The 17,131-nt window shown below is 38.4% G+C and overlaps 1 protein-coding gene across 2 annotated transcripts in view; it reads right to left on the reverse strand.

Annotated features, from left to right (window-relative positions):
• The window catches only part of LOC148076561 (uncharacterized), a 33,870-nt gene that overhangs the window by 9,272 nt on the left and 7,467 nt on the right, over positions 1 to 17,131 (reverse strand). For both annotated transcript variants that reach the window (XM_087793916.1, XM_087793917.1), the window contains exon 2: positions 15,715 to 15,997. In XM_087793916.1, coding sequence (XP_087650042.1) covers positions 15,715 to 15,997 — 283 coding nt within the window. The remainder of the gene's footprint in view (positions 1 to 15,714; positions 15,998 to 17,131) is intronic.

Below are 17,131 nucleotides of genomic sequence, written 5' to 3' on the forward strand. Positions count from 1 at the left end.
CCTGGCAACACCAGAACGTCTGGATGAATCATCTGACTCTGCAAATGTGACATTCTGTCTTTAAACCCTGCAGTGATTCGTGCTGTTGGTGAAAAAGAGACGTTTTTGTGCTTTTTTTCTGGATTTGAATGTGACTTCAAACTATTTTGGAACTTTTTTAAAACGCTCAATATTTTTGTATTTGAGTTAAAAACGGACTGTTTTTCCCCACTATTGTTGAATATTGTTTTGATTATTGTTCTATTTTATTTCTATTATATCTCCTGTGTGCCCAAAGAATGCACTTCCTAAATAAGACTCAAACATTTGGAGGAAAAAAGTCAACTTATTTAAAAAAAAAAAAATGATATTCTAATTGTAATATACTTTAAACATGTATCTATTTTCATTAGTACATTTGTGAAACATTTAAAAAAAAGTCGCTGTTGACAATAACAAGTGATTATAATAATAATATTAATGTATATATAGTCACTACTCTTTTCATCCCACAAGATTTAGCGATTTTATTAATTATTATATAAACTAATAATATGATTCTTCAATCTTCTTAAGGCATCACGTCAACAAATGCCTTGTACATTTATTTTGAAATTCCAGCTTCGATGTGCAATAAAACTTTCACCAAAAATAGTTTAACGTCCCTAACAAAATAATTTCCAAACTTATTTTCTTTAGTTGCTTTGCAGGCAAAAAACATACCCATTGAATATTTCATCAACACTAAGTAAGTGATTTGTCGATACATATTCAAGGAATACTTTCACCGACTACACAAACGTATGGCAAAATGAAACAAACATGATCATTGTCTCCAGTTTGAATAATGCACCTTCAGACGGACTGTCATCTGCTCTCTTCTCGTCACTCGTGCACTCCGCTTAATGCCACATGACTTGAAAGCCTCACAAGTCAGAGCCAATTAGCCGAGGCTGAATAAAAAAAGTCCTGCTCCAGATGGACCATCATGAGTAACTTTTAAAGTCTTCTGATTTCTTACTGATTTTAAACCATGTGCGTCTAGTTTCCAGGTCATATTGATCATTTCAAACTTGACTATGCGTCACACAAGGGGTTCAAATCTTCACTTGAGGGTCGTTGACTGAACAAAATGTATATTTATGAAACGGTTAAAAAAAATTTTTTCCTCCTACAAACATTCCCATCAAAGTCTTTCAACACAAGTTTGGTCTAATTGGCATTTTCTGTACAATTTTCGACAAGTTCTCGTCAAGATATTAATCTTATCTTAAACACAGGTATATGTAAATGTGACCATATTTAAGTGGTCCATCCAGAGAGCGAGATAAAATAAATGATAGGCCGGATTTGTTGAGTTTGACACATGTATGTTAATAAATTAACTAATGTTCTTTCTCTTTATTTCTCTTTGTTCTTGTTCTTATTTTATTTCGATTTATTTTTTATGAAAAATTGCTGTATTTGCTGTGGCTATTGGGTAAAAACAATTTCAATAAAGTTCTACCTTACCTTACCTTAATGAGTTTGCATTAAATGTCTGCCTATATATTCCTCGTAATAATAGATGCCTAGAGTGTCTCTCGCCTCTTTCACCGTGTAGCTGGGATGAGCTATCTTTAATTCTGTCAATCAATCACCTGAAAGTGCTGTCAAACGTTCTGACCCATTATAAAAAACGATGACCAGGAACTGTTTTGTTTTTCTTTGCTGTTCAAGTAAAACTGATGGACGAATATGATAAAGAACAAAAACACTGACGACCTGAAGCGGTTCATGTCTGAGGCGAGACGAGCAGACATGCAGGAGGAGTCCTGGCTCACTCCACCTCTCGGGGTCTGGTCGCACTGAAATATTGAGAAGCTTTTGTTGTGCCTAGTTAAACATTCACTGATGTGACACAAACTGTGAACAATGCCATTTCACACGCTTGGGAATCCTCTCTTCATAATTCATGACGGAGACTCCGGAGCGCTTGTTTCTGTTTACATGATCAAGATGACAGTGTTTGAAAAATTAACAATAATAAATATGTAACGTTCATTTTGTCTTATTTTTATTAGTGAATCTCATTTTATTTTAATTTTCAAACATCCCTTTTAATTCCCACGAATGTAAAGCTTCCGCCTGCATCCGTCATAATCATCTGGAATCCCTTTTGTCGTTTTAAAGTGTTGATTCGAGGAGCGTTGGGTTCGCGACGCTGCTCTCTAATGTGGAGTCTGTGGTGCAATTCTCCGAGCCGCCGGTGATGAATTAATAATTACATCATTACCATGGGGAACCTAATTTCTACTGACATTCAGCCAACATGTTTTTTTTTCTTCCAGAGGATTGGAAGTATGGCTCAGCAAATTAAAGCGTGGCGGCGCACGGACTGTTTGTGCGCGAGCTCACAATGGTGTCTGGCAGATAAAACAAACCCGACATACAACAGCCCAGGGACTCGCCGACATTAATTGTGCAGGTGGCATTTTGGAAATACTCGCACAACGCCGGGTCAATTCCTCTTCAGGTCACTGAGAAAGACATCATCAAACCACTATTAACTCTGCAAATAATTCCGTCTCGGTGGGATCTGTCCCGAGCGCGTCATCCCTTCAAAAACAAACAGTGGGCTTCAGGCTTTGCCCTCAATCTCAAACCATAACCTCCGGGAGAAAATGTCCGTCTCTGCAGGAAGGACCAAACGCCTGTGAAATGACACCGCAAACAGATCTGGACGACGCACCTTTAGCTGCTCTTCTTCCTTTGGACTCACATAAACTCTATTGGACTGGAAGCTTCGTTCACTCGTGAAGAAGAAGTTTCTTTTTTTTTTAATGATTATCTTCTAACCATTCATGTCCTACTTGTACAAATGGATGGGAGGTCTTGCACAGGAATATAATCCCCTCAACACATGTTTAGATAAATAGTAGACAAAGATCCATTATTAAAAACATGACTATTTGTTACAATATAAAAGGATGTTTTCTTATATCTCTGGAGTCTACCAGGAGTCTATGGAAAGGGTTACTTCAAGCAAGCATGTGACCCGAGGCTCCATTCTCATTGGCTTATGGTCCTCTGACTGTAAGCTCATACCAAAAGCGACTGATATTCATGTTAAGTAGAAGTACTATTACAAACTATTGAGCTGCGATACAGGCTTCAATATGTTACTAGTGACACGATGAGCGATCTAAACTTCACCGACTTGAGGTGGTGACGTACGTAGAGGGAAAATTGGACCAAACTAAATGTAATGGAACTCACAGCTGAAAGCACTTGTTAAAGATCTGATATTTTTTGTCGCTCTTTTGTTCAACTTTCAATTAGACATAGTCCAATCGGCCATTTTGACTTTGCACTAAATATAGACCTGTTCCTTGTCGATGCGACTTCAAGGACGAGGGAAGTAGTTTTCGTCAGACCAGTATCACCAAACTGTATTTGGTGTGAAGGTACCATTATTTTTATGACCTTACATTGTACTCAAAACTGCCTTTATTTTATTTTTTTGGGTAGTGTTTAATTTTGTGTTAGGAATTGGTCTTAACATTTTTGTAATCTCCACTCTCACGTTCCTGTCTTCACGCTAGATAGCGGGTAACGGATTAACCTTTGAAAACTCAGCCACGTTTGGCATTTTGCGCTCAATACATTTTTTTTTTCACCATTAGGGAAGAGTTTTGTCCTAAGAAAAAAGCAGTCGGTGTGAATTGTTGAGCGAGAGAAGAGACGTATTCTTGACGGACACCATGAGGTAAGAGTCCAGATGCTGCCTGCTGTTCCTCTGTAATAATAGCGAGAAGCCACACGTTTAATTATTCATGCTGTCTCTCCAATACAAGGTAGACGGCCAGCAGACTGCACGAAATTGCTCAAAAAAACCCGGAGCTCACTGGTGCAGTGTGAATAACTGGACTTTAAATGTGTAGTCACGACTTTGTGTCTCTCGAAAGTTGTGCGACGCTCGAGTGCAACATGTGGTGTCAGAATCAGGAGGTTTGCTTCTTTTTGGTTTTTAGGTGGACGTTTTTTGGATCTGCCAAGAACCTGTTGTTGGGTAATATTAAGGGCTTGTAGGAAGCGTAATCCTTGTGTTATCTCTGGGTCAAGGTGACCCGGAGGCCTGAAAACAAATGTGTTTGAAGTATCCCTTGTGTTATCTCTTGGTCAAGTTGAACAACTTCCACTACTGCATATGCATTTATGGAAACCAGAGACTACACAAGGGATACCACAGACGCATTTGTTTTTGAGCCTCTGAGTCACCTTGACCCTGAGATAACACAGGGATTAAATATATTGAAATGATCAGGTATATTCAGCCCACGTTCAGACAGGTGTTTGGTGCCACATAACCTTCACGGAGGCCAAACTGAAAGTGTTGTATTGACCTGAAAGAACCGTCACTGAGTGACCCACTGCCTTGGTCCTGCCCCCACATTGAACATGTTATTTTCTCTACAGTTTTTTCGAAAAACAATCTGCTTCTTTCATGGCAGTGCAATAAAAGCCGGGAGAAAACTATCGGAGGTTATGGCAGGATCAGTCACATGATCAATAGCATGAGATGCAGGTGAAACACAGCGACCCACCACCACCACCAGCGCTCCTCCATCTCCTCCATCTCCTCCTTCCACTGTGTTTGCACCACCTTTTTTCCTCCCAATCAATTAACTCCCCCAAGTAAACACATCCGTCCCATCGCTGGCCGCTGAAACTCGATATCCCCCCTCGCCCGTGTTCCCCCTCCTGACCCGGCCCAGTCACAGGGAGGAACCCGATACCTAGACTGAACGTTTCCATTGTTGAGGTAAGGCGGCTAAATAAAGAGCAGTGACATCATCATCTTCATCATCTTCGTCGTCTTTGACCTCTGAGCGGCTCGTCATCTTCCTGCGGCGAATACGAAACACGGGTGTTGAGTTACCCTCGGATTCCTAATATAGATGGAATAATGAGCCGCGGATATGACTTTTGCTCGTGTCAGCAGCGTTCGGTTTTCATCCGCAACACAAACTGACATTAAAAATGACTCAAACATTACCGGCGTTTTATCTACGAGGTATTAACGTATAGGAAACGACATCTAAAGACGTGTCGACATGGTTTTCAAAAGACACATTTTGGTACATTTGAGTCTGGTTCACAAGGGTGTTTTTCAAGTACAAGGATACTTCAGGAGAAGTATGCATCTTGGTTACCCTGTGAAAAACTCACTCAGAATTACCCCAAAATAGTTGGGAAAGGGGTCCTTACTTGCAGCATGCTGCAACCAATCATAACAGTTTAGTCTTCGTCACTGACCAATGACGTCTCAACTGCCCAAAGAATGGGTCAGGTGTGTAGTCCAGTGTTGACATTGAGCTCTGATGCACTTTAAAGAACAGCTTTAGATTAACAGACCATAAATATTAATATCCGTTTAGGACTTAATTCCTTTGAAAAAAGAGACAACCACCTGATTATGCCAAAATAGATGGAAAAATACTTTAGCCAGTATTTTCAGCATTAAACAGTTGTGGATTGTGTATCTTGTAGAACAGGAAGAATCAAAATTGTAAAGTGGTTGAGAAAATAAAAGGGACACAGATACTAGATACAATAATAATGGGCCCAAGACATTTCCTGAAACAGTGTCTTATTTTTAAGAGGTCATAAGGTGGCGCCCCTGAGTTATAAAATGATCACATACATGTTCAAGGGCTTACAGAGCAGAGAGCATGAAAATAAAACACTTTGTCAGATATGGAATATGCTTTTAAAAAATAGTAGAAATAATCGGGTTTCCAACCCCCCCGATAATACTTTGACGATTTACTTTTAAAATTCAAGAAATAACACTTTTATTTGAAAAAAGTACAAATGTTTTTAAGCTACAGCACCATTAGCCACCATAGCATATGATCTGGTGAAACTTCATGAAACAGTGTCATTATATTCAGAGTCCACTAGATGGCGGTCTCTGCACTATTTTCCTTCGTTTTGAACAACTGTTCCAATGAAACATCAAATCGTTTTTAAACTGATGGCGCCACCTAGTGACCTCTGAACAACATGACACTGTTTCATGAAGCTTCATCAGCACATCACTATTTCAAGGTATATTACCTCTACCCTGGAGTGACAGGGGTTCTGTAATTCGTTGTTTGAAACCAGATTCAGAAGTGGCTAATAAACCGGTTCATAGAAGTGGTCACACCTGAGCCCAGGTCCCAGTAAAGCTTTACTAAGACTTTTAAATGTAAGAGACACTATCAAGGAAACTCCAAGCTCTTCATATCTTCTCTCGTACCTCGCAGTGCTGGTGATACTTTTAACATGCTGGAACTTCCTCCATCATTAATGAAGTTTCACTTGCACAAGTGCAGGTAATAAATGAGTAAATCATCTCGTCGACTGTTGTGACTCACACATTAGCAGGTGTTCCCGGAGAGGACATCTTTCGGACTCGCTCTTTTATTTAACGCTCCATCTGGAACGCCGGTCTGCCCAGATAGAAGTGCGAATGTGTTCTATTTGTTTATTAATGACAAATGTTGTGACTCCGCTCTCTCGGCTGAGCGATGGCCAGATGCTGGGCCCACATTCGCACGACATTCCGCTAATATATCGGGATATTTGGTGGCGTAATTGCCGAGGGGGAGCGGCGCCGCATAGAAACAACTCCGTATTATCCCCGCTCACTTAATACATTAGGTGACTACGGGCCGGATCCCCGGGAGACCCTGGACATCAGATTGTTCATTCTTGCAACACTCCAGCCAGCGAAGGTGGAGATGCAAACTAATCTATATCTGCCGTGACCCCCAGGATCACATCGTTACGCTCGCTAATCACATCCAGAGACAACAAGTGAAGCGATGGCCTCTGCAGGCCGTCTGTGTTCACAAATGGATATTCCTAATATGTAAGATTAATAGACTACAATCTAATCCGACCGCTGATTGAAGCTCTGATCCGGTTACGGAGACGCATGATGGATGTCGAGATGCTCGCGCATGAGAGCCACGTTAACCCTTTCAAGACCATATTGCTCGGCGGGTTATTGGCTGTTAAAAGGCGATGCAGAGCAGCAAAGATATTCATAAAGATGTTTACGGAGCTCGTAGATCGTGAGCCGATATGTTGTTTTACACAACACCCTCGAGTTATTGTCTTTGGTGATCTTTGTGAAGCTGCATTCATGGCTACAATATCATAGGCCATGATGTTTTATTTGCATGATTTGGATGTATTTTTTATAAATTAAATCCTTTCAAACATTAAAATTGAGTTCAAATTTGTTTGTTTTTGTTTCTTTTTCACTGTTGCTAAACAAGAATATATTGAATTGGGATTTAGAACGCTGTAAGAAACCTGCACAATTTTAGAAATTCAGTCAAAAAGTACGATTAGTACTGTATTGCATATTAGTGTCAGTGCACCAACTGGGAAATTAGCGTTCAAGTTGTGCATGAGCCACACAACTTTTATTTATAAAATCTCCCCAAGTCTCAAAGCATCGATTTTGTGAATCATTCAAAGTTAAAAAATAATAGAGTCTGTGTACTTTGATTGTAAAAATAAAAATCCTAAAAGAAGAGCAACGTTTGGCAGGAAAACTCTATTATTACGATCATCATTTCATAAAATCGATGCATTATATTATCTGCTATATAAATGAAGTTGTATTTTTTAACACAACGCACACGTGTTAATAGGTCGCTGAGTTTCTAGATAGTGTTGATAAACTGCCGTATAAACATGACGAACCAAAATAGGCCATTGTTGTGTGCATGTGCTCACGGATTGTGCAAATTTTAACGGATGGTGTTCAGACATATCCGATTAAAGATAGTACTAACAAACTGCAACATGCTGATGTAGCCGCTAGCGTTAGCGATGATCATATTGATATTGGACTTTTTATTTTTATTCATACATGATTATACATCTCTGTATCATTAGCATTCGTTTAAAATGATTTATTGTCCCTTTAACATGCTTGCATGGACTTAAAAGTTGCTGAGGGCTAGTAGATGGATGGATGGATGGATGGATGGATGGATGGATGGATGGATGGATGGATGGATGGATGGATGGATAATAACTTTATTGATCCCTCAGGAGGTCAAGGCCAAAAAACAATGGGGGACTCGCGACTTTCAAAGGTCTGCAACTTGCTTAATACTTGAGCTAAATAACTTTGGTGTAGTTTAAAATTATCCTTGGAATGAGACGAATAAACAAATAATAATGTTTATAGCCTTTACGGAAAAGCAAGGCCCAAAACTAAAAATCTCAAGTGCCCTTTACAGGATAAAGATTCAATCCAAGTGTTATATTGACCAACTACTCAACAAAGTTCAAAGTTTTTTCAGTTGTATTTGTAGCTAAAGGAGCAGCTGATGATGTTTTTAATGATAAAGTATTCCACAGACTATAATCTTTGAAATAAGTGAAACCTGACATCATTTTCCAACTGAAAGCATCACCCACTGAGCTTTTAAAATCCACTGTATCATGAGGCGTCATCAACCTTCTCATCAAGCCATCACCAGTAATCACCTGAGAAGTCTCATCTGTCGCGTGGACACAAATAGGTGACATTAATTAATAAGATTTAACGTTTCTATTATCCGCTCAAACCTCTGAATCATGAGTCTTCTTGTTAGTCGCCACAGACACCAAATGGCTTTTGCCTCGCAGGCAAACTAATTATCAGCTGTTTAGCAGGCCGAAGCTGCAGCCCGCCGAGGGCCGGGGTCACCGTCTCCTCCATCATCTCCATTTCACTTCCACGCTTAATCTCCTCGTTTCATCCCGAAACCACGTGTCCTGTTTTCATCCCTCCTTCTTCCATAATAAAAAACAGCTGTGAAACTGGCCCTGGGACATTTGCGGGAACATATGCTGACGGGTGGGAGCGGTCGGTGTTGTGATGTACAACAATGTGTCGAGTAAGTAGGACATTTCTCTCACTGTGGCTTTGTAAAAATTCCCTCGAAAAGATGAACGTTTCTAATCACATAGACGTCAGTCGCAAAAAAAAACGATCTAGCAGTCAAGGCTGACTGGTGGAAATGTTGGAGAATCTACCAAACTTGACAACAAATGTTTCGTCACTGGGCCTGCTGTGAAATGTCATTTTTGAGCCAAATAAATTTTAAATTCTGTCAGCTTTTGTTATTAACTCTCTATATAATTTTAAAATTAATTTTATGAAATGATTGTGTCTGGCCTCATGAAACAGCTGATGAGGTATCGAGATTCAGTGTCTTTATTTTGAAAACCAATAGATCTCCCTGCTTTATTATGTTTGGCTCTGATCTACTGGTTCAATGAAATCTGGCATCATTTTCAGACTGCCACCTAGTGGTCCTTCAAACTGACACCACTGTATCACAACACCTCAGTAGCTGTTTCATGAAGCCTCATCTAACCATCAATAATATATTTTTGTCAAGAGGGTGTTTTATTTATTTTTTAAATATGATATTAATGGTATTTTAACTACTTAAGATTAGTGAAAAAGTATGAAACAACATTTTCTTTGTTTTTTAACTATTTTTGTCTCTAAAAACTCAGCTCTGAGCAGGAAGTAAAAATAGTTTATTCGTTTCTCCAGTTATGTTTCAACTAATTGTGGCTAAAACCTTTAAACCTTTATTTTCACTGTTTTCTAGGGTTAGTTTAAACATTGGTTTGGTCAATTCCGAGACTTCAAGATGTCACTTGTTTAGGTTACAAAGCCTGTTTTATTTACTTTTATCTTTTTTAAAAATGTGAGTATTTCCCTGCTAATGTTGTTCTCACAGGGGCCTCAAATAAGTGTCCCTTTTATCAAAACCCTTCTGAGTGGACGAGTCAAAGAGCAGGGCCCGAGACTCGACCCTGTTACGGAGCCGCTCAGATAAGAACACCTCACACCAGAATATGTCCTGCAGGCCTGTGATATATGGATCTGCGGGAGCTAATAGCAAAGTATTGACAGGGAAATGGTGTGCTTATCCTGCTACTGCATGCTGGCTGGAGCTCCCCAAAGCAGATGGGATCCACTTCAGGGAGAGGAGGAGAAGAAGCAGGGGGTGAAGGGATGAAGAAGAGTCGTATTGGGACAAATTAGAGTCTTTATTGCTTTTTTTCCAGCTAATTTGTCCCCAAGTTGAACACCGGAGCTGCAAGCGATTGGATATTATTTAATTAAATTATTAATTTTTACGTGTTTTGTGTTGGAAAATGTATTTTTATTAACACATGTATATAATAATACTAATAATAATAGTAATAATAATAATAATAATAATAATAATAATAATAATAATAACGTAACAATTACTGTGTTGTGTTTACAATGCTTGCAATAAAAGTTTATGATTCTGATAATAATGATAATATATATACAATATTTATATATTTTTTATATTTATATCCAAGATTTAAACAAGATGTTTATTTTCTGAATAAGTTGTTTTTACTTCTACAAATAAACATACAACAGTTTTGGGAATAAAAAAGAACATTGTTAATAAAACGAATTAAATAATTGATGATGAAGACGACGACAACAGTACTGATTTTTATAAATATAATTCCTGTTCTTAATATCGTTGTTTATTGTTTGTGTTATTGTTGTTATGATCATTTCTTATTCATGGGCCAAAAAGTTGAAAAAAAGACCCATTTTAAACCCGCTTCACAAAACTATCATATTCATTTCCGTCAGCTGTTATTAATAACTCTATATGGATGTTTACAATTGATGGAATTATGAATATTTGAATACAAATATAAGAAAATCCGTTTTACATACTATCATAACTCAAAATTCTGGTAATCAAAATGATTCTTGTATAAATATATACATATATTTAGCATTATATTCATTATATATTTAATTGTCCTTAATCAAATATAACTTTCTTTATTTTTATAGTTTCCTTATTGCTGCCTTACAATTGTCTGCCATCTATAAGACGAAGGTTTTAATATTAACAATGTATTAATCTTCTTTTCCTGTTGTAAATTTGGAATGTTTGAATTTGTTTTGTAAACTGTCAGCTGAGAGTAGAAACTCATTTATACAATGGCTGATTTAACAATTGAGGTGAGAATTGTTGAGTTTTCAGCCACAGAGTAACAGAAGCAGACCCACTAAATATACTTAACCAGCACCAGAAGGTGATAGATCAGGCTCCTGTTGGGGAGCATGTAGAGAGGTTATCTCTGTGGGGCCCACACCTTGCTCTAACAAACCCATCCTGTCGGTGATGCTGCTGAGGAAGCAGCAGATCAGCCCTAATGGAAACACTTCATCATCAAGCTCAGAGGGTTTTTTCTCCTCCATGGAGAACCAGAAACCTCTCAAGGCGTATCTAGATGTTGACTTAGTGGACCATGAGGCGTTATTCCATTCAGAGCTTCTATTGCGTCACACTTGAGAGCCTGTAACTTTCAGCTGGCTTCATTCTTGACGACACAAGATGCTCTCGCCGCTGTAATTCAGTCTCATCCTGAATTTAAGACGGTTTTAAAAATATCCAGGTTTTTTTTGTCGAAGATCCTGACCCGATCATCACAGGATGGGTCACAAAAGAACCCTGGGACGACACGTCAACATGAACAATGTAATTTAATAATCTAGTTTTATCAAATCAAACTTTCATCTTTCACATGATCCAGCCGATTATTTGCAAAACAACTTCATCTGCAATAATTCTTAATAAACTAAACATTAATGATCACAATGGGCAAATACACACACACCCACTCTCCCCTCCCTCGCCTCTGCTGGGCCGCACATAAGAGCATGTTCACATCTGGAAGATAAGCACTGCACTGGGGCCCGTCTATGACCGTGATTATCCACTTGACATCTTTATGGCTCCGTGGCAGACTCGCTGCTCCACGGAACTGGAGGGAGAGACGCCGAGCGCCAAAGTGATCGTGCGGAGCTGGTGTGGGACATCAAGAGTTTTGTGATGAAATAATTAGTCTGCTTAGCCGCCATCTGGGCTGTGGTGGTCGAGCCAGGTGCTTCATGGGTAATACCAAAGAGACACATACAGCAGATGCTCATGGGTAGTTGCTGCCCAGCAGACTGGCACAGATCAGATAGTAAAAGTTGCTCCACCAGAGGCATCGCAATTAGACTTTTACTTTTCTTCTCAGACTGTCAAACCTTTTATCCCCAATCAGGAGGATCAAACTTCTTCACCAGAGATTAATCGTCGCTGATCCTCATCCTTTATGATCCATTGCTGTTTGCAAACTAAGCCAATTGAGGCAATAATACAATCTTCAGTTTTGCTTTTTAAATAATTTAAATACATGTTTTTTGGGGTCTTTGGTTGTATTAAAGAACGGCATGGTGGAAAGGAGAAAAGGAGTAAAAATAGGCTGAGGGAGAAGAGGAGAAGGAGGAAGTTGGTTAAAGAGGGGAAAGAAGGGGAAGACAGGGAGAATGAGGGCGTGGAAGAGGATAAAAATGCATAAAGAGGATGAAGAGATAGAAAAGGAGAATGAAGGAGGTGAAGTAAGAAGATGAGGAGTAGGAGGAAGAGGAGGATGACAAAGAAGAAGAGAAGGAGGAAGAGGAGGAGGAGAATGAAGCGTGTTAGGATGTGTAAAAGGAGGAATAGGAGGAAGGGGAAGAAGGGGACGAGGAGGAAGCAGAAGTGGAGGAGGAGGAAGAGGAGGAGGTGGAAAAAGAAAAGGAGGAAAAAGTGGAAGAGAATGAGGAAGAGGAAGGAGAAGGGGTAAAAGGAAAGGATTACAAGGAATGGGAGAAGAAGGAAGAGGGGTAGGAGGAAGAGGCTGAGGAAGAAGAGGAGGAGAATGAGGAAAAGGAGAAAGTATGAAGACATGGAAGTGGATGAAAAGTATAAAGAAGAGGAAGAGATAGACAAGGAGAATGAGGATGTGAAGGAAGAGGAAGAGAATGAGGAGGAAGGAGATGAGGATGATGAGGAAGAAGAGAGGCAGAAAGAGATGAGAAGGGAAAGGAGGAATAGGAGGAGGATGAGGAAGAGGATGTGAAAAGGGTGAAGGAGCCAGAGGAGGAAGAGGAGGAGGAGAAAAAAGTTGAAGAGAATAGAGCAAGAGGAAGACAAAGAGGTAGACGAGGGAGTGATGAGGAAAAGGATAAAGAAGAAGAGGATGAGAAAGAAGAGTAGAAGGAGAAAATGAAAAGGAAGAAGAGGAAGATATTTTTAATTATATAAAGGTAAATGGTAATATTTCTACATTATTATTAAAAGATTAGAAACAATTATATTGATGTAACTTGGATTATTCCTCAAGTACAGCTGCTGAACTTCCTCTTCATGATCTGCAGTTCTAAGCAACAGTTAACGTCTCCTGCATGTTCAATATCCACACAGTCAACAAGCTTATCTATGAGAAGCAGATGCCACTTAATTGCTCATCTACTCCAGATCTGAGGTCATTTTTGGGAGCAGTTCACTAGGCCAGTAACTTGATAAGGCCTTGGATTTACTCGATGAGGTAAAAAGTTCCTGAGCAAGCAGCAGGCATGTGGTTGTTGTTCCCAGAGGGCTGAGAAACCGTATCTGCCCTGGAGGAGCATCCTCTTTGCTAAGCACTTCTTATCCAGGCCATCACTGCAGGCCGATAGCAGCGGGTAATATCCAGTAACTGCAGCTTTATGTGCGATCCAATACTTGGATCAATCTCCAGGACAGGAGGACCGCCATTAAAACCCTGCACATATCTCTCTTCCTCGCTCGTGTGTTTCAAAGAACTGCAGAAATCCTCATATGTTTTTGGCAAAATGGAAATGTGGCATTGATCCGGGGGCAGTCGGCTGCTTCTTTTTTTTAACTCTAAACTCTAAATGGAAGGAGGACGCCTTCGAATGAACAACATACACAAGAGTCGACTAATTCTCAATTGTTGTTATTATAAGGATTATTTATATGAGAAAATATGCAATAATAATTGAAATAATTACTGTAAATTCATAAGTTTATCATAGTCATGTATTCCCATTACTACTTATTAAATATGTAATGTTATTTAAAGGCCATGACATGTTTTTGTATGTATATACTGTATGTATATGTTTGTATGGTAATAAATAAATAAATACAGCATTTATATATTATTATTATTAATAATCATTTTCAAGGTTATAAAATAAAATAACACTTTTGTGAACAAATATCAATGTATTACTTTCTTATATATTGTTATTTATAAGTAATTATGGTAAGTGTTTTTATGCAAGAGAAAATATATATATGTTAGCCTGTATGCTAATACAACTTTATAATGAGGAATAACTGTCTACAATAAAGCTAATAAACATGATTTAGTTAATAGAGAAATCGTTTTCTGATCTAAAATGCAAGTCATGTTTGGTTAAGATTATTAAATAAGACTCTTGTGTTTTAACATATTATTTCATGTTGTTATATAATTACAAAAATAATAACACAGTTACACAGTAATTATCATAATTAGGAAGAAAATAAATCCAAAAATAATATATTTTTGCAATTTTGTGTTCTCTATTTTGTAAAAGATTACACATGTGTTATTTTACAATTTGAATAATAATTTATAATTTTTCATAAATATATGTTGAATTTGAATTCAACTTTGAATTTGAATGAATAAACATCCATACAAATACAATGTTTTATTGAAGTATACATGTTTAAGAAAAGAAAACTGTGTCAATAGAAAGATGAAGTGAGCCATGTGATAAATAATAATAAGGACCAAATATTTCCCACAATGCAATTACAGCGAAAATATGTTATTTATGGATTACAACGAAAGATAAAGTCACAGAAACATTCAGTTCACATATTTATAATGAACATGTCTCGTATACGCTCGACTGTGTATACATTGTAAAATCCTGGAAATATCATGGCAAAAAAAAAAGTGGCAGGTTTGAGACTTTGTTTAAAACTCCCGATGCTTTGGGGATTATTGCCCCATATATCGTCCCCCGTGAGCGAGCAGAAGAAAGATAGAAGCAAAGAGATATATCTGCTGTGCAAGCGAGCTGTATTTCCTCTCACTGCATATAAATGGATAGTGAGTGGAACGCGAGAGGATATTCTTGTGTATTTAAAAAAGAAGTTACGTTTTAACAAAGGGGGGGGCTTCTGTTTTTCAATTAAAAGAGGAAACACGTCTGTTGAGATTTACACCAGAAAAAGACCAACTGAATCGTTGTGTTGTTGTTAAATATATGTTATAATGATTATGATAATATATATATTTTTGAATTTATGTCTGTAACTGAAGTTTTATATTAGCTTTCGCAGCTCATGCATGTATTTAGAAACTGGTTATAGATAATAACTTGTACTCTCAAATGAAGCCATAGGAACGACAAATGTGTGTGTGTGTGTGTGTGAGACGCTACACATAAGTGATGATGAGATTTGAATTGTGATTGATGAGCTGTTAAATGTAGCTTTTTTTTTAATAAACACCAATTTTAGATGATGATGATGCCTTGTATTTATACATGATAATGATAAAATATGTATCTTTAATCAAATATAAGTATAAAAAAAGTATGTACATTTGGTGTTTATAATTACACTTGTTTTATTTTCTAATACTTTGATAATATTATTTTATTTTGAAATCATCCTTCTGTCCTTTACATAAATAATATCATCCACACAATACATTCAAAATACAGCCCAGTGTGTTGGATAAAAATCATGACATGAATGATAAAATAGATTGAGCAGTATAGTAGAGAATTTTGCTTACCTTGAGTGACCGGGATCTCTGGAGGGTCAAGACCCCTGAGCCTGGACCAGGAGGGTTTGCAACATCCTCAGCATGGAGAGAGGCCAGCAGCAGCCTCGGAGGTGCGGCGTCGGTGCAGGAGAGTGGTCCGGGGCGCGCTCGCAGTCCTCTGGAACCGCCGGTCAATCGACCCCCGTCGGGCAGAGGGAACGGACCAAGACACTCGGGGAGCAGGTCCGGACTGGACTGGGCGTCCGCTGGAAGGCTTTTCCCAGCCTCGGCTTCCCTTGAATGAAAGCAATCCCTGAGAGTGAATGGGTAATGAGAGACCGGCTCCTGAGATTTTAGCTTTCTTAATCATGTTCATAATTAATTCAAGAACATTGATAATTTCATTACATTCTTTTTGTCTTATCAATAAATGATGTGGCTGCACTTTTGCTTCTTGTGTATACGTGGGAGAGAGGGAGGAGGACATGGGAGGGCGAGAGGGACACGACAAGTAATATGGCACTAAAAGCACAAGAGAAGGAAAATGATACAAACAGGGAAGTGGTAATTATAATCTTTGACCAGACCGTCGGCTGCACAATATGAAGTCAAGTGGCTACAAATAATTAATAAGGCCTCCTGGTATGTAGGTGTGTGTGTGTGTGTGTGTGCACGGGTGTGTGTGTCACCGTGGTGTCAGTCTGAGTCAGGAAACATGAATCATATAGAATTTGTTTTCGTTGCTACTTGGATTATAATGTATTGTTTCAATAGTTAAGCTAACACTAGTCAGGATAAAGTGTGTGTGTGTGTGTGTGTTAGTGCCCTTCACATCCAATAAAGACTCAGGTTTCAGGGACATTTGTGCAGCTCTTATCTCCGCCTCTCTCTTTTATCTCCTCTTCTGGTGACCTCAGTCCGGCCAAGAAAAGAAAGAAATGGAGAAAATCTTTTTTTTTGACTTCTGGCGTATTTGGTTTCTTCTGGCGGCAGGATTAATGGGATTATATGTGTTTTCAATAAATCATCCTGGGAATATTTGATAGAGCTTCACCATTAAAAGATGTTTTCTACATCCATTGATCCATCTGATCCTGAAAAAAAAAGAGGAAAAGGAAAGAGTCTTGTAAGAGATATCTGTCTTGTGATCGGGTACAGACCGTTAATGACACATGAATCCATCACTTTTTTTCTCTCTCTAATTAACTTTTAGCTGGTCTCGAGGTGATTTAACAGATATTAAGCATGAATCAAATTTAGATTTCCATCTGAAAAGTTAGAAGGAAATCATTTTGACTTGATTAAAACATTTATGAGAACTAAAACATTTTGATTTTGGCCCGTGTTTGGTTTAATTTGACACCACCGCATCAGAGCATTAGATGTGAAAATAAATAACAAATTTAGGTCAAAACTGAAAAAAATATTGAGATTATATTGAGAGATT

Source organism: Callionymus lyra, chromosome 6 (genome assembly GCF_982586985.1).
Source record: "Callionymus lyra chromosome 6, fCalLyr1.hap1.1, whole genome shotgun sequence".
Taxonomy (NCBI): domain Eukaryota; kingdom Metazoa; phylum Chordata; class Actinopteri; order Syngnathiformes; family Callionymidae; genus Callionymus; species Callionymus lyra.